Source organism: Moschus berezovskii, chromosome 17 (assembly GCF_049115385.1).
Source record: "Moschus berezovskii isolate FMDL1 chromosome 17, NW_MosBer_1.0, whole genome shotgun sequence".
NCBI classification, from domain to species: Eukaryota; Metazoa; Chordata; class Mammalia; order Artiodactyla; family Moschidae; genus Moschus; species Moschus berezovskii.
In genome coordinates this window covers 47,822,044-47,846,277 of record NC_142476.1, presented here as the reverse complement: position 1 = coordinate 47,846,277, position 24,234 = coordinate 47,822,044, and the positions used below count along the sequence as shown (strand labels likewise).

Genomic DNA, 24,234 nt, shown 5'->3' with positions numbered 1-24,234 from the left:
TCCTTGGCCTAAGTCTGCATACCATCTAGGGAGGGGAGACTGACCACAGAACAGAGAGGTGATCCTCAAGGTCACATGAGGAAGGGGCAGAGGAACATGGCTCCCCTACAGGGCAGGGGAAACGGCAAATAGGGTGAGAAACTCACAGGACAAAGGATCTGAGGACCCCAATTCTAACCCTGGCTCTGCCTTTCATTGGCCAGGTAACCTTGGGAGAGGTCCTACCATTTCCTGGGTCTCAGGATTACCCATCTGTGAAATGGGGGCATGGGGCTGCCTGCTCTCTGGGGTCCCTTCCACTGGGACCCTCCATGAGTCTGTGGCCACCCCCTGCCACAACCAGGGGTGCACCGTGGAGGGGGCCCCTAGCCTGACGGCAGGTCTTTGGCTTTATCTGCCAGCACAGCCCTAAGTGTCTCTGCCAAAACCTGAGAGCCAGGAAGGTGGGTGAGGGCGGCTGGCGGATGCGGTGCCCACGTTCTTGCTGGTGCACTGCAGCAGCGTGGCCCTGTGTGTCCCCGGGCAGAATGCCGGCTGCAGAGCCTTCCCTCGGGGTCTCTTTAGAAACCGGTCACACACCAGGCTTTACTTTGGTAATGAAGTGTACGTGAAATTGATGCAGTCGGTCCTTCTGACCAATTTATTTAGGAATCTCTGTTCCCCTTTCCCCCTCCCTTTCTCCTTAATTGACCTTTCTCAGACTCTGAATTTGCATTAAATGCGAAATGTGGGAATCCCTTTTTCACCCCTCACTCTGCTCTCCTTCTCAGTTCAATCTTCTGCTTTATCTCTTGTGGATTATGTTAGGAAGTGCTGTTTTAATCATATCTGCATTTAAAGGGCTTCTCGCTCCTGGAATTTTCCCAATTAAATCCCCATCTCCATTTTAAATGATATTAACTTGCATGGAGGTAGGAGCAAAAACTTCAAGAATCCCAGACGTGGCAGGACAAAATTTACACTTTTGTGGTCATCTTTTACATTTTTACATCTTTTATATTTTTAAATTAGCATCTAATGGTAATTTAGCATCTAGTGCCTGCTAATTTTTAAAATGGGATTTTCTTGAAGGAAAGCAAAAATAGAGGTTTCCCAAACTGTTGAAAATTTGCCAACAGACAGAGAGGAATTTTCCTATATTTTTTACCCTAGGTCTACCTCTGTCCTTTTTTTGGATAAAGTGACGGTGTAGACTTTTGCCTGAGGCAAAGGGGACTTGTCACTTACTGCCTCTGCTCCTTCCTGGGCATCAGGCTGCAATTCTCAAACTTCTAAACAAGTCACACCTTCTCCAAAATGTAGTCCCAAGAAGGAAAGAATTAAGGATTCCGCAGTCCCTGTCTTTTTTTTGTTTTGCCAGAAAAGCATCTTCAGGTGAACAAACGCAGAAGGTGGAGCAAAAGCCTTGGACCTTGCGATGAGGAGGCTTTTTGGAGATGTGACTCTGTAGAAGCAGGCATCTTGCAGTGTCAGGGGTTTAAATTAAAGCCGGGTTGGGGGAGGGAAAAGGGGAGAGACCATCCCCGCGCCTGCAGCGTTGACTCCTGGCATCATTTCGGTGCAGGGACCCAGCTGACACTTCTTATTTTGGGTCCTGCCTCCCCAGCAGCAGTCTGCAACTTGCCAGCATCCTGGCCGGACAGCAGCCGGCAGCCGCTGAGCTGAGGAGAGAGAGGTAACTTTCTGGGAGGGGTGTGTGGGTTTCTGGATGCTAGATCAGCTCATTTCAACCCGCGCCCTAGATCACCAGGCAGAACAATCCCCTTTTCTTGGGGTTTAAAAAAAAAAACACAAAACTTTCTTTTCTAAAAAGCTGAAACCTTCTCCCTGCACTTTGAGGAAACTCTGGCCCCATGAAGTTCATCCAGGTCTTTCGCCGCATGACTTTTCTGTGTAAGGAAAGCTGAGTCAGTTGCTCACGGGAGTAGATTTTTCCAAAATAATTGTTAAATGAGGTTCGAATTCTTGTTTTTAAAAATATCGGATTTCTTTCTTATGTTGGTTTCATGTTTGCACCTTGCATTTTAATTCAGCTACAATAAATATAAGTTTGTGGGGAATATTTTGGTGGGGGTTTGGTGATTAAAAAAATTACTCCATTGCAGTCTGCTGCAGTCCCAGCAACCTGGTTTAACTGCAGAGGCTCTCACTGTGCAGTCTGCCTCTCCTCTTTACCCTTGCTAGAGCCTGAGTCTCTGATTCCTACCCGCCTGGCTTCTCCAAGCCTCCCATCCCTCGTCTCCTGGCCCACCCACCCTCCGCAAAGGACCCCGGTAAGTGAGTGGATGTCCGTGACACATGGGGTTTGAAGGAGAATTTGGACACTGCAGCTTTAAGAATGCCGTACTGCGAAATCTTTCTCCTTCAAGTGACTGCAGAACCTCAGCGGCGGGAGGAGGCAGCAGAAGGAAGAGGAAAGAGAGGGACTCCCATTCTCGGGTCAGCCCGTTGGGTAACTCAGCCTGGGGAGCGTTCAGCCCTGGGCAAAATCCAAAGTGTGTTCAGGATCTGACTCTGGGTTGGTCCACACGCTTGGGCACACGGGGCGACCCCACAGACTCACTCATGAGTTTCAGCTTAGTCCTTGCCTCCGTGCGTGCCTGCGTGCGTGTGTGCGTTTGTGTCGGGTTAACTGGCTCTTTAAACAGTGTGGAGAATTCTGGTCTGATCTCTATTGTGATCTTTGCAGCCTGGCTTGAACCCTGGGAACACAGAGACAGCTTTTGCTGCCTTGTTTGTTGGGGGTGGAGGTTTTCTTCTTGTGGGTTTTGTTGAAATGAGCTTTGGTGGGAAACTCAAACGATGATTTGCGACCGCAGGGCCGAGGTTGCAGCGTTTAAGAAAGGATGTGTTACTAGTAGGTGTTGAATGGTGATTGATGCACAGGGTGCCAGGTAGTTGTGGGGGGTCCTAGAAACCTCATCTAGATGAGGAAGGGGACTGCATAGGAGCTGCTGAAAGCACTCTTGGGGCAGTAGCTCTTTCTGGGGAGATACACAAGGAGCCCAAGGCGTCTGAGCCCTGTCTCCGGGACCAGACTCCTCCCTGTCTGGCTGAAGGGCCACCCCAAAGGCAGTTGCTGCCTCGGTAGGTGCCGGTTGGAGGGGTGCCAAGACTGGCACTGCTGGCATGGCATTCCGGGACATGCAGTGCCTGGATCCAGGTCTGCACTGGGGGTGATGTCACGCAGGGACAACGGTGACATGTGCCCAGGTGGTCCTGGGTACTAGATAGGCTGAGCTCCTATGTGGTTCTTCCCAAAGCAAAAAGGTATCTTTTTACAAACAAACAAAACAAAAATAAGTTTAGGTCTAGCAATAAATCTGCTCTAACATGGTGCAGGAAACCTCTCAGATAAAAAGTATCCAGGCAAGTCCCTGAAGCAGCAATAGACTAAGGCTGGCCATGTGCCATGACCTCCTTGGGTTGCTGGGTGTCAGACTTGGGGGCTCATCTTTAGAAAACCCTGCCTGCACTGTGGCAGCCATAGCTCCTCAAGATGTGAGAGGTGGTCCCATCAAACCCTCCACAGCCCTTTGGGAAAATTTGGGCTCACAGACAAACATTTTGTAGGGTCTTAGACTATATAATTGCCTAGACTGGAAAAGCCCTCTGTGGGTGGAAACAGCTCCCCCTCCCAAATTAGGGGCACCTTGATACTTTTTCACTTTCAATACCCCCGTCCCTCTGTCTTGCTCCACCCATTTTTATATATTTCCTGTATATTTAACACCATCTTTGACCTCTGCTCATAAATCTGTTGTGTGGGCTTGCAGAACCCTCTGAGATATACAGCTACTTAATTTTTCCAGACTAACGTCCTTGGATGTGAAAGACTTCGAACCTGGGGGCACCCAGATGAGCCACAGTGGTCCCACACACTAGGGTCTTTGATGATCAGCATCACGTGGGGCTGACCCTGGAGCCTCACTGGTGCATCAGGCAGAACTTGCACTCCCACCACCCCCCTCCCCAGCCCAGAAAGCTGCTAGGATGTGCTGTTTGAACAAACCTTGATGAATTTTTCCCTCATCAGTATCATAGAGATGTCAGTGGCCTTCCCACCCTGCGAAGCAAGAGACTAGAGTTGGCATGCCCCAGGCAAACTCCTCTTCAACTCAGCGCCTCCCTCCCCTGCCTGGATTAAAAAACAAGCATCCTTTACATCTGGAAATAATTCCTTTGTATCTGGAATTAGCCAAGAAGAAGGCCACCCCTCCATGACTACAGAGAAAATGCCACTGTTGATCTGAGCATCCCACCCATGTCCACTGGTCTTTGGTTCCCAAAGGGGAGGTCAGGTGAGACAGGAACTTCACAAATGTGCCCCGAGGGGAGCAGGTGACCCCAGAGCCACACACATAACTGGGTCTTGTGAAACAAATGACATGTGCTGCCAATATAAGATGAAATGAGGGGTTTCCACAAGCTTCTCATGGTGAGAGCTCTCCTTCCCTCACGTGGGTGCAGTCAGGGCCGAAACGACTGAACCAAGGCAGTTGGGGAAGAAGTAGGCAACGTGACAGAGAGCCTCCGGGATGGACAGGTGTGGAGGGTCTTAGCCCTGGCAGGCCCCTGGAGGCCCTCATCTCTCAGGAAGCAGGATGGGGAAGCCAGCTGCTGAGGAGCTGGTATGGCAAAAGCTGGCCTCACTCGCTAGTCAGCCAGGGGCCAGTTTCTGCGGGGAGAAAATCAGTGCCTGATGAGGCCCACCACCTTGCCTCCATCTCCCCCACTGTCAGACCCACTAGCCCAGGGGCTGCAGGAGTAGGGGAGCAGGAAGCAACCCTCCCCCTCCCTGCCGGTGGACAAGTTCCAGGAGGTGACATGGGACTGGGCTGATCTTTAAAAAGAATTCTCTCTTTCCACCTCCCAGAGCACTTTACAACAGGCGCATCCCGGCCCTGAAATTGTTGCGGGGAAACAGTAAGGCTAGAGCTGGTCCCAAAGTTGGGGGTGTGGGGGGAAGGGTGCCTGGAGGGGCCGGGAGGGTGGTGTGCGTCTCGGTCCCAGGCTCCCCGGCGGCTCGCGAAGCACCAGTGCTGACTCAGGGCTTCCCTCGCCCTCTTCTCTCCCCCGCGCCATCACCTGCCCCGGCCTTGGCCCGCGGAGCCCGCGTTGCTGGTTCTCCGGGTCTGCTTGCGCAGGGGCGGTGGGGACCCAAGCCGCTGCAGGCCCTCCCCCGCCCTCCCCGCCGTCCGGGGCCAAGTCAGCAGTGCTGGCCGCCGCCGGGGCTGCAGCAGCCGGCGGCGCAGAGGCCCTGCACCACTGCTCCGGGCTGGCGGGCGGCGCGCCTCTGCCGCGCTCTCGTCCCGACGGCCACCTCCCGGCGGCTGCGCGCAGCCAGCGCCGAGACAGCACCCGGCCTCTGATTGGTGCAGTGAGTGAGTCTCGGGCTTTATTTATACAACCTTTTCTGCACGACTCGACTTCCTCGGAGTTGAGGGCTGGAGCCGGAGGCAGCCTTCCTTCCCGGCTGGGAAGGATGACAAGCCGGGCTCTGGTACCAGCGACTGTCTTCGTGCATCTTTGTATGGATCATTTTCACCTGCTTCTGTAGGGAGCAGCCACCAAGTGTGGGGCGCGATTTGCGGAAACCTCCATAGAAGAACAGGACTGTGTGGCACCTCGATAGGGCTAGGAGGGTGAAGGCTTTCAGACGAGCCCAGGGATGCTGTGTTTGGGCCCTGGCTTTGGACCTCCTGCTCTGAATCGTGGACACCGGTCTGGAAAGTGAGGCTGCCTTTCCAGCTCGGGGGTAAGAAGGGATTCTCAACTCCGGCATCCTCTTGGGTGATGGCAGAGGAACCTTCTCGGACCATATCCTTGAATGCTCCACTCAGGATGTCTGGGAAAGCCCATGGAGACGTATTGAGGCACAAAGGTGATGGGAGAAAGGTTTTTTATTCCCAGTGTCATGGAGTTAGTTGAAGAAGGTTAAAGTTGGATGAGGAGGGAGTCCAGCTCCCCTGCAGAGGGAAGCCGAGCCAGCAGGTATGGGTGGTGTCTGGTTGCTCTGGACCCTCCTGAGTGAGGTGAGGGTTGAGGGCGCAGGAGTCAGGGACCCGGGGACAGAGAAGTTCCCCAGGGGGTCTGGGCAGCACTTTCTGCTCAGAATAGAAGCCTCCAGTGCAGGTCTTCATTTATACCAGGGGCATGAAAATGCTGCCCGACTCATCCCCTGGGACCTGTCTCCTGGCAAGATGGGAAGTGATGTCAGGCTGCCTGCTCTTCTGGGGCTGAGACAGTTCAGAGACTGATGCCTCTCACTGTCCTGAGCCCTGGACCTCTGTGGGGAGAGCCTGGGTGCTGGGGGCCGCTCCCTCCCATGGCTCGCTTGAGCGTCTCCACCTTGGAGACTGCCCTTGAAGCCTGCATTGCGCTGGGAGGAGGAGGAGATGGCAGAGGAAGAAGAGGAGGGTGAGATGGCAGGGGTCGAGGGGCCTGCAGACCCTGCTCCCTGCTGATGTCATCAGTCTGAGGGCCTGCACCAGCCGGAGGCTGCCCCAGAACTGACACCAGGAGCCTTCCTGCTCAGTCTGGGACAGGCGCAGTGCTGCGGCTGCCAGTATTTCTGCCAAGGACGCAGGGGCAGGTAGCTCTCCGAGGGACTGCCTGTACCCTCCAGGCAGAGCCAACCAGCCAGCCGAGTCCCTGGGCCTCCTCCAGGAACTGAGGTGTAAGGCAAAGGTGAGGGCTGTGAGAGCCAGTGGTGGGCCTGGATTTCAGCCAGAAATGGGACACTGGTGGTGCCCACCTGGTTCCGAAGACAGGGAGGACGAAGAGGCAGGCGGTGGCAGTGGGGGGTTGGGGATGGTGGAGAGGACAGGAAGAGGCTCCAAGGTGTTGCTGGGATCCTGGGGTCCCAAGGCCAGATGTTGGCTCACAGCGCCTTCTCCACTGACCACTTTTGCTTTTGCCCCAATGCGAGTCAGCGGTTTCTCTGCTGTGCCCATTCTCAGCAGATCTGGTTAAGGATCAGAAGCTGCCTTTCCTCTGATGCATGCAAACTCTAGCCCCACACATGAAAGATACTTTGAAATCATTTGATGGCAGCCCGAGCTCAGAGACGAGGACTGTGAGATTGAGAGGTTAACTGACTTGCCCAAAGGAGACAGGAGCACAAGGGCAGGTCTGTGAGTCCCTGGGATGTGTTTCAACCAGCACATCGGACAAGGACAAAGTCATCAGCGCTGGACCCATCAAGCACCCTGACTCCAGTGAAACAGGACAAGGTAAGAAATTTGGGGACCTGGAGGTGACACTGATCTGAGGTTCTAAAGACCATGGGCAAAACTTACTGGACATCAGGCAGTGATGTTCTGGGAAATGAACGTTGCCTTTGAGCAGGTTTGCAGCACCTCTGGTTTACGGCTCTCACTGGGCAAAGTGTCCAGGGGAGAAAACGTAGGACTTCTTTTCTAGTTGTTTTTCTTTGGAGTTCTGGGAATTTGGGGCCACTGAAGCCTGGTGACTACCAGATCAGTTATTAATTCTGTAGCTCAGACTTCCTCCAGCAGAGGGCAGCCCAGGACTCAGGAAGAAAACCCAGCCTCTCACTGCAGTCCTGGCGGTTTGGGGAAACAAGGATATGAGTTTTTATTTGGTCCCATGCATTGACGCCGGAGAAGGCAATGGCAACCCACTCCAGTATTCCTGCCTGGAGAATCCCAGGGACAGAAAAGCCTGGTGGGCTGCCGTCTGTGGGGTCGCACAGAGTCGAACACGACTGAAGCTACTTAGCAGCAGCAGCAGGCAGAAGTTTTTCAGGATTATGTTTTGACCAATAAAACAGAAAGTTTACCTAGAAATTTCCCTGCCACTCAGGATGTGTGTCATCTCCTGGGTCCTCCCACATTTCATTTTGGCTTCTTAGAAAGGTCTTGGGGAATTCAATACAGAGGGGTATGCTGTGGTTTTCTTTGTTCACAGTTCTTAGAGTAGGCTTAATGAGTCATTTGTGCCTCTTATCTGAGGAAATCTCACAAAATTCGCAGGGAGAGCTGGCCATCCTTGAACAGGGTGGCAAAGGACAGATGGCCGGACCACCAGCAACTCTGCACTGGGCATGCTGGTTCATTGGCAGGAGCTTCAGCCCACCCTGGGATTTCAGGTGGGTCCTTATGCCCACCTCCTGTTTGGGGAATGTTACAGAAGGACAGTAGCAAACCCAGACAGGAGTCCACGTGAATCAACCACTGGGTTTGGCCTCATTTTTTCCCCACTGTTCTCTCCCGATGGTCTGTCTTTCTGTCCTTGTTTGGGGATTTCTATTCGGCATCTCAGCTCATCGTCTCACGCCCAGTGAGTTCCCTGTTTTCCCCAGAGGTCCCACTTGTTTAATGCTGATTTGCAGTTGTGAGGAAGACCAACCTGAATACCCTTGAGACTAAAATGTTTCTGGCTAACGACCTTCAGCTACTCAGAGGTAAATGACTGCAATTATCTAAAAGACAGCTCATTCTCTTGTGTCATGAGATGGCCTTTGCTCTCTATGGTAAAATATGCTTTTTAGATGGCATGCTATCCTGCCCAGGGGTTCTGGAGTTCTTAGTTCTCCAGTTTGGGGTGGCTGTAAGACTGTGTCGTCAGCACACTGCATGGGCCTGTCAATGTAACTGCCTCAGAGCAAGGGAGCTGCCAGACCCCTTGTGAGGTGCAGGTTCACTTGACAGAAGTGAAGAAATTTAACCAAGAAATGTGACTGGGGGCATCTCAAATAGGCCCAGTAGACAACACATAACTTTTTGACTCTAGTGGTATAAAATTATTTCTCCCAAAGAATTCTTTGATAATTTGGTTCAACCCAGCAAGCATCCGCTGACATGAAAATTGGAGCTGTGAGTAGGTACACACAGTAGAGGGTATGATCCTTGCCTTTGCTTATTTATTTTTAAATATTTACTTATTTGGTAGCATTGCGTCTTAGCTGTGGCACACAGGATCTCTGTTGGCCTCATGCAGAATCCTTTGTTGGGGTGCTCGGACTAGTTGTGTTGTGCGGGATCCAGGGCGCGAGGCCTTGAGTGGTTAACATAGGAAGGCTTAGTTGCTCTGAGGCTTGTGGGATCTTAGTTCCTCGACCAGGGATCAAACCTGCACCCCTTGAATTGCAAGGCAAATTCTTAACCCCTGGACCACCAGGCAAGTGCCCTGATACTTGCCATTAAAAAATCAATAGAGGGACTTCCCTGGTGGTCCAGTGGTTAAGACTCCACACTTCCAATGCAGGGAGAAAGATCGATCCCTGGTTGGGGAACTAAGATCCACATGCCGCTCAGCCAATAAATATATAAATAAATAAATGAAATGCTGGTTCTGAGGCTCTTTGGGAAATATTTTTTAAAAAGTCAATAGAATTTCGGGGGGAGGGATAAATTAGGAATTTGGGATAAACAGATGCACACTCCTATATATAAAACAGATAAAACACAAGGGCCTACTGTATAGCACAGGGAACTATATTCAATATCTTGTAATAACTTATAATGAAAAGTGAAAGTGAAAGTCATGTCCGACTCTTTGCGATCCTGTGAACTGCACGGTCCAGAATTCTCCAGGCCAGAATATTGGAGTGGGTAGCCTTTTCCTTCTCCAAGGGATCTTCCCAACCCAGGGACAGAACCCAGGTCTCCCACATTGCAGGTGGATTCTTTACCAGCTGAGCCACCAGGAAAGCCCTATAATGGAAAAGAATCTGAGAAAGAATATATATGTGTATAACTGAATCACTTGGCTGAAATGTGGAAATCCAATGCTGAAACACTGAAAATTAAGAATACTTCAGTTAAAAAAATCAATAGCATTTCAGTGTATGACAGTAGGGTGGCAGGGCACTGAGGGACAGGGTCACTTCTCAGTGACACTTAATGGTTCCAGGTCTACCCTTTGCTCCTTCTTCCTTGAGTCAAGCCTGATCAAGAGTGGGCACTCAGACATCTTGCCAATGTGCCAGGTCACTTGAATTTATAAGTGCGCCTAGAAGTTGATCTGTCCTGTCCTGGGGCTCAGATGCCTGCTGCAGTGCCCCGTCAATACCTGTCACTTGTTTTCTTGGGGCAACTTGCTCCAGGGTCTGTCTGCTGGGGCTGAGACATCTGGCCTGGGCTCCATGTTCAAATAAGATGCTTAGATTTTTAAAAATCATTTCTAGTATACAGTGCAATTCTCTTATATTTGAGTTGTGTGTGTGTTAAAAGCATTTGACTTTATTGTATTATTTTTTAAATTTTATTGGAATATAATTCATTTACAGGGTTTCCCTAATAGCTCAGTTGGTAAAAAATCCACCTGCAATGCAGGAGACCCCAGTTCAATTCCTGGGTCAGGAAGATCCACTGGAGAAGGGATAGGCTACCCACTCCAGTTTTCTTGGGCTTCCCTTGTGGCTCAGCTGGTAAAGAATCTGCCTGCAATGTGGGAGACCTGGGTTCAATCCCTGGATTGGAAAGATCCCCTGGAGAAGGGAAAGGCCACCCACTCCAGTATTTTGGCCTGGAGAATTCCATGGACTGTATATTCCATGGGGTCGCAATGAGTCAGACACGACTGAGCAACTTGCACTTTCACATAATTGATTTATAGTGTTGTATTAATTTTAGGTGTATAGCATAATGATTCGGAGAAGGCAATGGCAAGCCACTCCGGTACTCTTGCCCAGAAAATCCCATGGATGGAGGAGCCTGGTTGGCTGCAGTCCACGGGGTCGCTAAGGGTCGGACACGACTGAGCGACTTCACTTTCACTTTTCACTTTCACACACTGGAGAAGGAAATGGCAACCCACTCCAGTGTTCTTGCCTGGAGAATCCCAGGGACGGGGGAGCCTGGTAGGCTGCCATTTATGGGGTCACACAGAGTCGGACACGACTGAAGTGACTTAGCAGCAGCAGCAGCATAATGATTTGAAATACATATTCAGGCTTCCCTGGTGGCTTAGACGGTGAAGAATCCGCCTACAATGAAGGAGACCCAGGTTCAATCCCTGAGTTGAAAAGATCCCCTGGAGAAGGGAATGACTACCACTCCAGTACTCTTGCCTGGAGAATCCCAGGGACAGAGGAACCTGACGGGCTACAATCCATGGGGTTGCAAAGAGTCGGACATGATTGAGAGACTAACACTTTCTCTTTCACTGTCATATATATATATTCAGGGCTTCTCAGGTGACACTAGTGGTAAAAACCCACCTGCCAATGCAGGAGATGTAGAGATGTGTGTTCAATCCCTGGGTGTGGAAGATCCCCTGGAGGAAAGGCATGGCAACCCACTCCAGTACTCTTGCCTGGAAAATTCCATGGACAGAGGAGCCAGGTGGGCTACAGTCCACAGGGTCATAAAGAGTTAGACGTGACTCAAGAGACTTGGCACACATGCACACATATACATATATTCATTCTTTTCACATATACATTATTACAGAATATCATTATCTATTTTGTATATAGTAGTGTGTGTGTGTCAATCCCAAGCTCCCAATTTATCCTCCCCTACCTTTCCCCTTTAGTGCCAAGACTGTTTTTGAAATCTGTGAGTCTGCTTTCTAAGTCCATTCATATCATTTTTTATCAGATTCTTCATGAGTGATATCATAGGACATTTGTCTTTCTCTGTATGACTTACTTCTAAGAGCATTAAATTTTAAATGTTTAAAATGCATTTTTCTAATCTTGTCTTGACATCTCTCCATCCTGTAAACTCCCAGGTCGCCTTAGAGGTGGCATTGGCCTGGATGCCTCCTGTCCTCTGGCCGGCCCCGCCGCACGCAAAGCACTGCCCCTTTGTGATCTGAAGGTCACCTTGTCCTGCAGCCCCAGTGTTGTAAACAGTCCATTCAAGTTCTCAGAGACACCAGGCTTCCGTCTGTGTGATAAATGTGCTTATTTGACAACAGGGAGTGGACCAGACATAAGTGGTTTTTAAAGAAAAGTACAAATTAGGTTTTTCTTCAAAACAGGAGGAGTAAGATAGGGCTGATAAAAATGTGAAAATGGATCCAGATTGTCTCTGATGCTCCCTCCCCTCTGGCCTTCATCCCAGGGTCTCCCAGGCTAACTTGGAAGCTCTAAGGAACTCCAGGTCACTAAGGAGCCTCCACTTAGCGCCTGTGCTCAGCCTGGCTGCCTGAGCACCACATTCGGTTGCATCTGCCCATCTCTATCTTCCACCCTGGATGTCTGAACAAATAGATTCTACTGGGGACACCAGTGCCCACGGGTCTCTGGAAGGTACATGCCCTCTCAGGCATCTCCTGGGGACTGCAATGCCTTAACTCAAAGGAGAAGTCCCTCCCAGCAAAATTCCTCCTTGGAGAGAAGGCTGGTGAGGGAGACTGGAGCAGACCTGCCAGGCACCTGCAGGCCACCTCCCTGCACACCTGGTGCTGGAATTGCATTGGTTTCACAACTGCTTTGCTTCTTGGCTTCTCCAGCTCCCTGGAGGCCCAAAGCAGCTGCTCTCCCAAGGCGTTCCTACCAGGGAAGGAGACCCAGCTCCAGCAAAGATGTCCTGTGAGTGCCCTTTATCTCTTCCAGATGCTTGCTACACATGGTTTTCTGAAGGCTGTGCTAAGCATTCTATTTATAGAAAGATAGAGGTGATGCTAACCTGGCAAACTAAGGGGAAAGGGGCGACGGCTGCAAATACAGAACTTGGCAGCATCCGCCCAAAGGATTGAGGATGGGTGTTGGTGTGGCCGGCCAGAGAAGGGGTTCCAGTAAGTACAGGGGCCTGAGGCATCATTCATAAGCGTCATCCCTATGGTCCTATGTTGGGATGTCTATATATTCTAGGATCTGGGAGGCTTTCTGGCTTTCTCGTTGACCTCAGCATTCCTTTGGGGGTAGACTTACTTTAGGTGGGTGGCCCATTCCACCGATTACTGTATCTCTTTAACATCTGTCCCATTTCGTGGAGGCCCTAACCTGTCCTTGGCATTTTTTTCTTTTTTTCTGGCCATGCTTCGCAGCATGTGGGATCTTAGTTCCCCAATCAGGGATCAAACCCACGCCCTTTAAATTGGAAGCACAGAATCTTAACCCCTGGACATCCAGGGAAGCCCCATGTCCTTGGCATTTCTATAATATTCCCCACTCAACAACCTCAAAGCCCAGGCGTGGAACTGTGTTCAACCAACCCTCCAAGGATGACCCTCTCTCCTATAGGACAAGCCACTTTTCCTTCTGGCGTGGATTGACTTTTATTGCTTTTTGTTTTCCTTTCTAATCAATAGAATAAGGCAGTTATCTACATCAGAAGTAAACTGCTTATGGGAATTCCATGGTGGTTCAGTGGTTAGGTTGGGGCTTCCCTGATAGCTTAGTTGGTAAAGAATCCACCCTCAATGCAGGAGACCTCGGTTCGATTCCTGGGTTGGGAAGATCCCCTGGAGAAGGGAAAGGCTACCCACTCCAGTATTCTTGGGCTTCCCTTGTGGCTCAGCTGGTAAAGAATCCACCCTCAATGCAGGAGACCTGGGTTTGATCCCTGGGTTGGGAAGATCCCCTGGAGAAGGGAAAGGCTACCCATTCCAGTATTCTGGCCTGGAGAATTCCATGGAGATGTCCATGGGGTTGCAAAGTTTGGACACAACTGAGTGACTTTCACTTTTACTTTTCAGTGGTTAGGACTGTGCTTCCACTGCAGGAGACCCAGGTTCGATCCCTGGTTGGGGGAACTAAGATCCTGAAGCCATGCAGCACAGCCAAAAAAAAAAAAAGTAAAGAAGAAACAAAGTGCTTGATCTATCAATCAACTGCTCCATAGGGCTATCTCCTAAGAATAATTAGACCTCTCTCTGTTCTCAATTAGAAAAAAAGGTGAATTTGATGCACAAGCCACGGGGCAACTTTAGGAGCTGGAGAAACGTAAAGCTGTGTTTAGTTAAAATGCCCAGTCAGCATAGCCATGAGTAAACACTTAAAAGTAATTCTCCCCTTTGTACAGCATTTTGACTTCTTACATTTATTTGCTATTTTTAATTCAGTGATTTCTTCACCAACCCAACAAGTCAAGTTGCGCTTCCTTATTCAGAAGTGGGGTTTTGAATCGTGTGCTTGCTGACGCAAGGGCTTTGCAAGGGTTAGGCAGGCTCCCTGGAGCATCCCCACAGACTACACATAGGTCCCCACACTGGCCCATCTACCATGGGCCCACCAAATGACTTTCTGATATATCACCTGAAAAAAAAATGCACAACCTCAGAGCTGAGAGTTATGTTTTATTTGGTGGACACCCTGAGAACTTAAGCCCAGGACATAACCTATCAGATAGCCCTGCGGGACTGCTCCAAAGAGGCAAGCGAGGAGGCAGGATACATAGGAGTTTCTGCAACAAAGACAAGTAGTCAGAACATCAAAATATTGTTGCTATTGTTGTTGAGTTGTTCAGTTGTGTCCAACTCTTTTGCGACCCCATGGACTGTAGCCCACCAGGCTCCTCTGTCCATGGAATTCCCCAGGCAAGAATACTGGAGTGGGTTGCCATGCTTTCCTCCATGGATCTTCCCAACCCAGGGATCGAACCCTCGTCTCATGCACTGGCAGTCGGGTTCTTTACCACTGAGCCACCTTACTGTTAAAGAACACCAGACATCTCAAGTTAAGGAATTTAGCGCTTGTCTATGCATGGAAAGGTGCAAAAGTCTGGGCTTGCTGATGTCATTCCTTGGTATGCCCTCAGCTCTCTGGGGCCAGAATACCGTGTTTTCTCATCCTGAGTCTCCTCAGGGTGCCCCCTGGCGGTGGCTGCGGCGGCTGACTTCTAGATGGGGAGGAGGTGCTTTCTGCCTCCATCCTGAGTTCCCTCAGGGCTTATGGTCCAGGTGGCTGTAATGTGGTGCTTGATGATTGCAGCATCCTTGTTTACTGATATGGCAGCAATATCTGTCATTCACAGATGCAGGGTTGCAATAGGCAAGTCCTCCCACCACCAAGCCCCCTTTCTTCTGCAGGGTCCAGTCTCAGACCCCCTTGTCACCACAGTCCTGTCTTCGAGGGCATAAAAGACAGGCTGCTTTGGACTTGTCAGTACCTACCAGGGTCCAGGCAGAACAGCCATAGGATGCCTGACTCCCTTGTGTTACCTACACCAGGATTAGTTTTTTTTTTTTTGTATCTTGGCCCAATTTATTTCTTTTTATTGTTTCCTGTGGCATATAGGATCACAGTTCCCCAACCAGGTATCGAACCCACAACCCCTGCAGTGGAACACAAAGTCTTAACCACTGGACCACCAAGGAATCTTCTGAGTGAGGGGAGTTAGCATTTATCAAGAGTGCTGGGGCAAAAAAAAATGAAAGAGTTCTGGGGCTTTCAGAAACCTGCTGGATTCATGCCATTTATTTTGGGCCACTAAGAAGAATGGTGCCCCCCTTTTTTCCCTCTACTGAGATATAACTTATATACCATAAATTTCACCACTTAAAAGTACAGTTTGGTGGGCTCCAGTATACAGTCACCCCTCTGTATCCATGGGTTCTGTATCCATATCAGTTGTATGAATTCAACTGACAGTTGACTGAAAAAAATTAAAAGAAACTACTTCCAGAAAGTTCCAAAAAGCAAAACTTGAATTTGCCAATGGCCAGCAACTATTTACATATCATTTACGTTAAACTTAAATGGCTACCCAATCCAGTATTCTTGCCTGGAGAATTCCATGAACAGAGGAACCTAGCAGGCTACAGTCCGTGGGGTCGCCCAGAGTCAGACACAACTGAGTGACTAACACATCGCTACACTTATTTACATTGTATTTATATTGCATGAGGTGTTATGAGTGAAATGGCAACCCACTCCAGTGTTCTTGCCTGGAGAATCCCAGGGACAGCGGAGCCTGGTCGGCTGCCGTCCATGGGGTCGCACAGAGTCGGACACGACTGAAGCGACTTAGCAGCAGCAGCAGCAGCAGAGATGATTTAAAGTATACAGGAGACTGTGCATAGGTTATATTAAAATATAATATTACCTTATTTTATGTAAGGAACTTGCGTGTGTGCTAAGTCACTTCAGTCATGTCTGACTCTTTGTGGCCCTATGGACTGTAGCCTGCCAGGCTCCTCTGTCCATGGGATTGTCTAAGCAAGAATACTGGAGTGGGTTGCCATTTCCTTCTCCAGGAAATCTTCCCAACCCAGGGATCGAACCTGCACTTCTTAGGTCTCCTGCATTGGTAGGTGCGTTCTTTACCATGAGCATCTTCAAATTTGAGGATTTTAAGAGGGCCCTGGAACTGACCCCCACTTAGATTGGAGGGAGGGAGACTAGATTCACAGAATTGTACAACCATCAGTATGATGTAATCCTAGGATATCACTATCCTTTTTTAAATTTAGTTTTTTAAAATATTTATTTATTTGGCTTTGTTGGTTCTTAGTTGCAGCATGCAGGATCTTTGGTTTCAGCATGTGGGATCTAGTTCCCTGACCAGTGATTAAACTCAGGTCCCCTGCACTGGCAGCACGGAGTCTTAGCCACTGGACCACCAGGGAAGTCCATAGCCTTTTTTTTTTTTAATTCACATTTCTGGACAAGATCAATCTCATAGGCTGATTCGGAAGTAGGACTCCTTGGGCTTCTGTGGTTAAATTTAAGACATGAACACCTCCCGAGTGCACTGTTTTGAAGATGTGTCTAGGTGGAGGCCATAAATTGAAGCTTGTGCATGCTACTTCTGTAACCCCCTTTCTCTACAGTGCCCTTGCTTGCTAGTCAGGGGTGTGTGTACCTCTGCATCTGGGTGTGGGATGAATTCTAGGGGAAATACAGATGGGCTGAACACCCTTGTTGAGACAGACTGACATATGGAGATGCCTTTATAAACCAGTCCTCACTTACACAAACATGATTAAGGAAAAAAAAAAAAAGAGGCCTGAATGTGGTTTGGCCTCTCTGAATGGAAAAGTGGATATAAATCTTATTTCAAGTCCTCTAGTTACCGGAGTCTGGAGTCTCCCAAATGTACTCCTTCATCTGTCAGCCGCCAAGGTCAAGGTATTTTGGTGGCTCTGAAAGGAAAGGGAGAAGAAAGGACCAGTGAGGGTGGAGGTCTCACTGGAAATGCTCCCAAATATTCACAGGTGTGGAGCAGGGAACTATAGCTTCCTTTGGCCCAGGGCTCCACAGAGGTTCCTTAGGTAAGCTGATGAAGGCACAGAAGTGCCTGCTGTGTGCAGCAACTCCATTTACTGCAGTCTTTACAACCACCTTGAGGGGTGTGGGGGTCGTTCATTCATTCCACCAACATATATTGAGTCCATACCGTGAGCCTGATGCTGTCTGTACACAGAACACCAAGGTGTGGAGAGGCTAAGCAATTTGCCAAATTGAGGCCAGATGCAGTTGCTTAAGGAGTGAGACTTGGGGGTCAGAAAGGAATGAATATGGGTCCTGGTTCCACTTCACTCCCCACCTCGTGATGGTGGCCAAGTTTTACCTTTCTGGTCCTCAGCTTTCTCACCTGGAAATGGGGTAGTACTAGTATGGATTTCACAGGACTGTGTTGAGAATTGAAAGAGATTATTATCTAGGGTGGATTTAGGTTGATGCCTGGCACACTGTGTCTCCCGCACTGCAGGCAGACTACCGTCTGAGCCACCAGGGAAGCCATCCCCTGGAGAAGGAAATGACAACCCACTCCAGTATTCTTGCCTGGAAAATCCCATAGATGGAGAAGCCTGGAAGGCTATAGTCCATGGGGTCACAAAGAGTCGGACAAGACTAAGCGACTTCACTTACTTTCTTTCTGGCACACTGAGCGCTCAATGTGAGTTAGCTTTATTATTATTATTCCCCAAGGTCACACACAGAATCAGAATTAGAACCAGCTTTTCCCTTCTGTCACCTGTGCCACCTCCAGAGGCACTGACCTCATTGAAAAGAAAGTGTTACTTTCTCAGTCTTTGTGACCCCATGGACTATACAGCCCACCAGGCTCCTCTGTCCATGGGATTCTCCAGGCAAGGATACTGGAGTGGGCTGCCATTCCCTTCTCCAGAGGATCTTCCCAACCCAGGGATCAAACTCAGGTCTGCTGCATGGCAGGCAGACTTTTTACTGTTTGAGCCACCAGGGAAGCCTTGGCCTCATTAAATCCTCCTGAATCTTTGAGGATCTGCAAAGGCCTTCCCCACTCAAGCTACCCTACAGTGATGGCCACCGTTGGGGGGAGGGTGGGTGGGAAATGGTCCTCTCCCCCACTGCCCCTGTGGGGAAAGGTAACTATCCAGTGCATCTGGGCATTCTGACCAGCTCTTTCCTTCTCTAGGACTATTCTAGAAAACCTGGAAAAGGCTGGGAACATGGGCTCCATGCAGACTCATCCGCGTGAGCCAGGGACTGTCATCTGTCAAATGGGGTCAGCTCACAGCTGGCCTCACTTGCTCCCCACAGTGTGCATGTGATGACATGCTTGGGGCAGCAGCCACTTCCCACCAAGGACCATCTTCTTCCAGTGCAAGATGCAGGAGTCTCACGGGGCCAAGAAGACCCTAGTTCTTCAGTTGTGCCTGCAGGGTCTAGGTGCATCACGTGCAGAGTACCGCAAGTGTGAGTTTGCTAAGAGGGTTTGCCTCGGAGGAAGCAACAGCCCTGAGCGCAGAACTCTTGCAGGGGGAGGCCTGGGGAACTCCTCTTTCCTTCATACCAGGCCGTGCGGGCCACAGGGCAGTTTGTCTCCCAAGGGTCCCAGGTCCAAACCAGGTCGGATGGGGTAGGATCTATGGTGGCTGGGGGCGGGGTGATGGCTGGGGAGTCCCCTCCCTACAACAGAGAAGGGCGTCTTCAGGGCCACCGCTGCACGTGTGTCCCCATCAACCCAGGGGTGCGTCCCGCGACACGCGCAGGGCAGTGTAGAAACCGCGAGGAAAGGGAGGCGCTCACCTCACCGGCTGCCCGGCGCCTCGCCGCGTCCGCATCTGTGCCTCCGAGGACCTGTAAGGCTGATGCTGGGGGGTGCGCCTGACCCCTCAGCTCAGCCGAGCCCTGCCCGGTGCGGTCCCCGCCCGGCGCGCCCAACTCTCCAGCGCCTCCCCTCGGCGATGACCGCCAGCCGCCTCTGCGCCCCTGGACGCGCGAGCCGAGCCACCTCGGCAGCAAGCAGCGCCGGAACTTGGGGGCGCGGTGAGTGGGGGCGGGGCGCCGGCGGGCGGTGGCCGCAGCCGGGTGTCTGATTCTGGCGCTAGAAGTCCTTCCCCGTCTCCTCAAATCGGGGCTGTTAGGTCCTTCCCTGCTCTCCGGGCTGGCTATGTCCCGGACTCGACAGGTCCAGACCTGGGACACCTCCCTCATCCGCGCTCCAGACGCGGTTTCTCCTTCACTCTTCCTGGGGTTGAGGCCCGCCGGTTGGGCATTGCGGCGAGCGGGCCCCATGGTTTCTTTTGCTTTCTTACAGGCCCCCGTCGGCCCGCCTGGGCTCCGGTCCCGCCGCAGAGCGGCGAGAAGCTCCCGGAAGAGTCGCGATGGCCGTGGAGTCCGGTCGTCGGCTCCGGGAGCGCGCTCCGGGAGGAGACTAGGGGCGCCGCGCTGTCCGCGCTGTCGCAGAGGACGCAACAGGCTCCGCGGGCGGCAGCGGTGGAGGGGCCGGGACCCGGAGCCTATGGGGGACCGGCTGCACGGCGGAGCGCGCTCGGTGCCCCGGCAGCGCGCCCCGCCGCGGCACCCGGGTCTTCTGTCCTAGCGCACACCCGACCCCGACGTGACCCGGGTGGTTGCCGCGCTCCAGCCCCGTTCCCTGAGGGCTGGCGCCGCCCCCACCCGCCCCTCTGCGCCCTACCTGCACCCTTTTCCTTCTCAGGTGGAGGAGAGGGCCGGCGCCCGGTCCATCTGGAGAGAGACGACTCCACGGATCTGGGGCCAGAGAGACGCGTCTCTCGCCCAGGGGCCGGGTGGTTCACGCAGGAGGAAGAACCGCGAAGCGGGCTCTGCCTGGGCTTGCCTGGGCTTGTTCAGAGCCGGGCTGCTTCCCTCAGTGGCCGCGCCGATCCCGGGTGATTTCGAGATTTTGCGGGAGCCTTGGAGCCAAACCCCAGGGAGGAGGCGACCCGCTCGCCGTCCAAGGATGGAGCCCAGGTAAACGCTTGCCTTCTCTGTCGGTGTGAAAGTTGGCAAAAGAGGCGGGAGATAGAACAAGTACTTTAACAACAATAAAGAAAAGCCTGTTGAATTGTGCGGCCTCAGGGTAGTAAGAAGAACGTCCAAGAAACAACAAAATGCTCTTTGATTTCATAATCTTGAAAAGAAAGGATTTCTTTTTTTTTTTTGATTTTGCATGGCTGGTTATTTTTCCCCTCCTCGGTCTCCGTCGTGGGTGCAGGAGGGCTCACTGGTCTAAGAGTGGAAATGGGGACTCTGGTTTTACTGCCGCTGCTCAGCCACGTGCTATCTGAGCAAATACCTTGACATCCTGAAAGTGGGGGCATTGAAGCTAGGTCCCCAAGGTGGTTGTGACAAGTGCTTCGGTCACTAAAGGAGTGTTATATAAGAAGTCCAGCCCACCAGTTCGTGTTTTAAAGAGAGGGACAGGAGAAGGGGTTTCAAACTTCCAGTCCGGAGGGCTGCCTTCCTTCTCCTCCCCATCCCAGCCTCTCCTTGCTCCCGCCCCCCAGCTGATGGGAACGCTGTCCCGGCTTGGGGCCACAGGTCAGGATGGCGCTTCCGGGTCAGGGTGGCACTTCCGGTAGTTCGCCTTCCTGGTAGGCACAGGAGCCGTGCGTGGATGCCCCCTCCTTAGTTTAGGTGGATGAGGCTGGCACCTCATAGGGGACCTATGCCAGTGCCTTCACGGTTTCTGTGCTGCTGGGGTACACGGAGCAAAGGGACAGCATGCTGGGCTATCAGACCCAGGGCGCTAGCGCCCCCAGCCCCCCATACACCCTCTCTGGTCTCCTGCAGCAAGAAGTGGCTGGGCCTCCTGGATAAGTGCCTGTGGAGCTCTTCTAGCCAGAAATCATGTCAGGAAGGCAAAATGGCTCCCTGTGAGGTATGTGGGGCCAGTTCTGCCTCTGCCCCCAGGTCTGAGAGACCTCCACGACAATGGCCACTCCCCTGAGCCTCTGTATGGCAGTGGCTGAGATGGGGGGCCTAGGCAGGAGGGGGTTCTCCTGTTCGGCCTGTTATTCCTCTTGAAGATCTATCCAAGAGCAAGAGAGCTGATAGGGACATTGGCTGCTGCCCTGAGGCCACTGGCATCACCTGCCCTGTGGGTTAGTGGCTTGTTTCCTGAGCTTCCCAAGTTTGAGGACTGTCTAAGACAGTCCTGCTCCACCTGCCAATCCATCTTTCTCTCTGGCCTCGAGAATCCCTTTGTTACCAGGCCGGGTGTCCCCAGGAACTACACTTTTATGCCCCACCCCTTGGCACCCATCACAAATCAGTGATGCTAAAGCTAGACTGGCTTCGGGTCCATCTCTTTACCGCAAACCAGGCAGCACTTCCCATTGATGGCACAAGCAGATCTTCCCCAGCCCTAAACCTGCCCTTGTAACTGGGCCCTGGGCTAGCAGGTACAGGAAAATGAAAGCGCGCACAAAATGCTGCCCCTGGTTAGAGGCTGCTCAGCCTCAGGTTAGAGGAGGTCAGATGTAAGCACCGAGAAAATGACTTGTCAGCACCCATGCATTCACTCATTCAGCAAATATTTATTGAATCCTTGCTGTGTGCCTGCATCATATAACACTGAGAATACCCCCGTGAGCCAGACAGGCAGACCCTTGCTTTGGTGGCGCAGCTGATCTTCTGATGGAGGAAAGAGGCAATAAATGAACAAAATAAATATTTCAAATAATGTTAGGTAATGATAAATGCTGTGAAGAAGTTGGAGGATGAAGTGCTGGGGAGGGGTGTTGTTTGCTGGGAGGGTGAAGCTAAGTCAGTGAAGTGAGGGGAGGGTTTTTTAGGTGGGAGGGTCAGCAAGTGCAAAAGTGCATTTGAAAAATTTACAAGGAAGCCAGAGAGGCTGGAGGTGAGTGGTAACTGTTTAAGTTGGGCAGGGCTGAGAATTTAGAATGAAATCCAAAGGGTGATGTTCCCCAGCCTTTGGAGGGTTTTGAGCTACAAACGTCATAATCTTATGTTTTAAAACAATGGCTCAGGCATACACAGGAGTGGCAGCTTGGGAGTACCTACTGGAGGCGATTCCTTGGTCCTACTAGAGACCACAGTAGCTGCAGGAGGCCTGTAGCCCAGAGGGGATAGAGGCCACAGTTGTTGAAGGTAGAGCCAACTGAGTCTGTAGCTGGATGCACAAGGGAGGGTGGGCAGGGAAAAAAAGACAAAAATGACTCTGAAGTTTGTGGCTTGCACAGATGGGTGAATCATTTATGGAGCCGGGGAAAACTGGGAGGCACAGGCTACAAGGTTCTGATCTGGCTACGGTAGGTTGTCTGTTAGACGCCCAAGTGGAGATGGTATTGGATTCTGGCAACTGGAGCATAGGAGAGAGTTTGCTGCTGCTGCTAAGTCGCTTCAGTCGTGTCCGACTCTGTGTGACCCCATAGACAGAAGCCCACCAGGCTCCCCCGTCCCTGGGATTCTCCAGGCAAGAACACTGGAGTGGGTTGCCATTTCCTTCCCCAGTACATGAAAGTGAAAAGTGAAAGTGAAGGCGCTCAGTTGTGTCTGACTCTTTGCGACCCCATGGACTGCAGTCTACCAGGCCCCTCCGTCCATGGGATTTTCCAGGCAAGAGTACTGGAGTGGGGTGCCATTGCCTTCTCCGAGGAGAGAGTTTAGGGCAGGGGAATCTTAGTGACTACCTAATACCTTGAGACTGAGTGAGGTTGCTGAGAGGGGGTTTTAGGGAGGCTTGGGGGAGAGCTTGAGAAGGTGGAAAGGAGTCACCTTGGGAGATGGAGAGAGAATGGACAAGGGAAGTGACAGAACAATATGGCACATGCTTGATAAATATTTGTTGGGTGGATGGACACATGAAATGTAGGACTGCTGTGCAGTGCTGAGTACCTAAAGGCCCAGTGGGGGATGTAATAGGATTTTAAATGCACTGGGATTTCTGGGACTCACAGGGCTGGGGAGACACCAAGGCAGTCTGTAGAAGTGGAAGGGATGTGATCTGAGTCTGGGAGAGCAGTCAGGATTCTGCAGAGAGGGAAAAGTAAATTGAAGGGAATAGCATTAGCAAAATTAGGAATGCATGAGGCATATTTAGAAGTCTGATACATTTATGGCATAGTTAGACTGGGTGGAGAGTTCTTATGAAAGGGAGTGGGTGGGGTGGAATTGGCTGAAGCCCTTTGCCCCCCAGGGGTGGCTGGAGGACAGAGAGCCTGTCCCCATGCCCTGTCTTTGCCCCCAGGCCTCCACCTGGTCAGATCTTGGGTAACCAGGCCCACTCTGGCCACCCAGCCACAGTAGAGCGCCTGACAGTACATTGTCTGGTCTCTGTGAGGTAGATAAGTCGAGGAGATCAGGATCTTCGTTTTTGTTGTTTTGGTATCAATCTTGGCAACATATTTTTTGGTTTTGTTTTGATTGAAGTGTAGTTGATTTACAGTGTTGTGGTGTACAGCACAAGTGTACAGCAAAGTGATTCAGTTGTACATATATATATATATATATATATGTATTTTCAGATTCTTTTCCCTTATAGGTTATTACAAAACATTAAGTACAGTTCCCTGTGCTATGCGGTAGGTCCTTGTTGGTTATCTATTATGATTGTCAGTTTTTTTTTTTTTGGCTGTCCTGGGTCTTTCTTTTTACGTGAGTGCTTTCTCTCGTCGCAGAGTGGGAACTGCTTTCTAGCTGCTGTGCTCTGGCTTCTCACTGCAGTGGTGAAACACAGGCTTTAGGATTTTTGGGCTTCAGTAGTTGCAGCTCCTGGGCTCTAGGGTGTGGACTCAATAGTTGTGGTACACAGGCTTAGTTGCTCCGAAGCATGTGGAATCGTCCTGGACCAGGAATTGAACCTGTGTCCCCTGCACTGGCACGGGGATTCTTTACCACTGAGCCACCAGGGAATCCCTGATCATCGTTTTTAATCGCTGAAAAGTGACAAGGACCTCGGAATTTAAGTCCCTGGGGAGTGGTGTGGGTCTAGGCTCCCCCAGAGCTCTCTAGCATTTTCTGCCGAGTTTGCACTGGTGGCCTTTGCTGTCGGGGTTGCCTGTGTCTCGCAGGAAAAAGACAGAGACACCCTGAGGAAGAGAGTCCTGGCTCCAGCACCCATAGAATCGGCATCATTTTGTTTTAGGCTGTCTGACAACCAGGGCTGATGTGTGTGT

The 24,234-nt window shown here is 51.2% G+C and overlaps 1 protein-coding gene and 1 long non-coding RNA gene across 3 annotated transcripts in view; one reads left to right on the top strand and one right to left on the bottom strand.

Moving 5' to 3' along the window:
* The window catches only part of LOC129551499 (uncharacterized), a 40,543-nt gene extending 18,734 nt beyond the window's left edge, over positions 1-21,809 (top strand). The window contains exons 2-3 of the mRNA XM_055419502.2: positions 18,264-19,117; positions 19,389-21,809. Coding sequence (XP_055275477.1) covers positions 18,940-19,117; positions 19,389-19,987 — 777 coding nt within the window. The 5' untranslated portion in view covers positions 18,264-18,939 and the 3' untranslated portion in view covers positions 19,988-21,809. The remainder of the gene's footprint in view (positions 1-18,263; positions 19,118-19,388) is intronic.
* LOC129551500 (uncharacterized) lies at positions 14,203-19,891 on the bottom strand. Of its 2 annotated transcripts, XR_016039622.1 has the most exons (5): positions 19,770-19,813; positions 18,878-18,942; positions 18,642-18,757; positions 16,936-17,004; positions 14,203-14,324 (listed from the first exon to the last, which is right to left on the bottom strand). It is a non-coding gene; the product is annotated as an uncharacterized LOC129551500 (long non-coding RNA). The 2 variants fall into 2 exon arrangements; XR_008685091.2 differs by lacking the exons at positions 18,642-18,757; positions 18,878-18,942 and having other exon boundaries at positions 19,770-19,891.
* Positions 21,810-24,234: the final 2,425 nt, after the last annotated feature.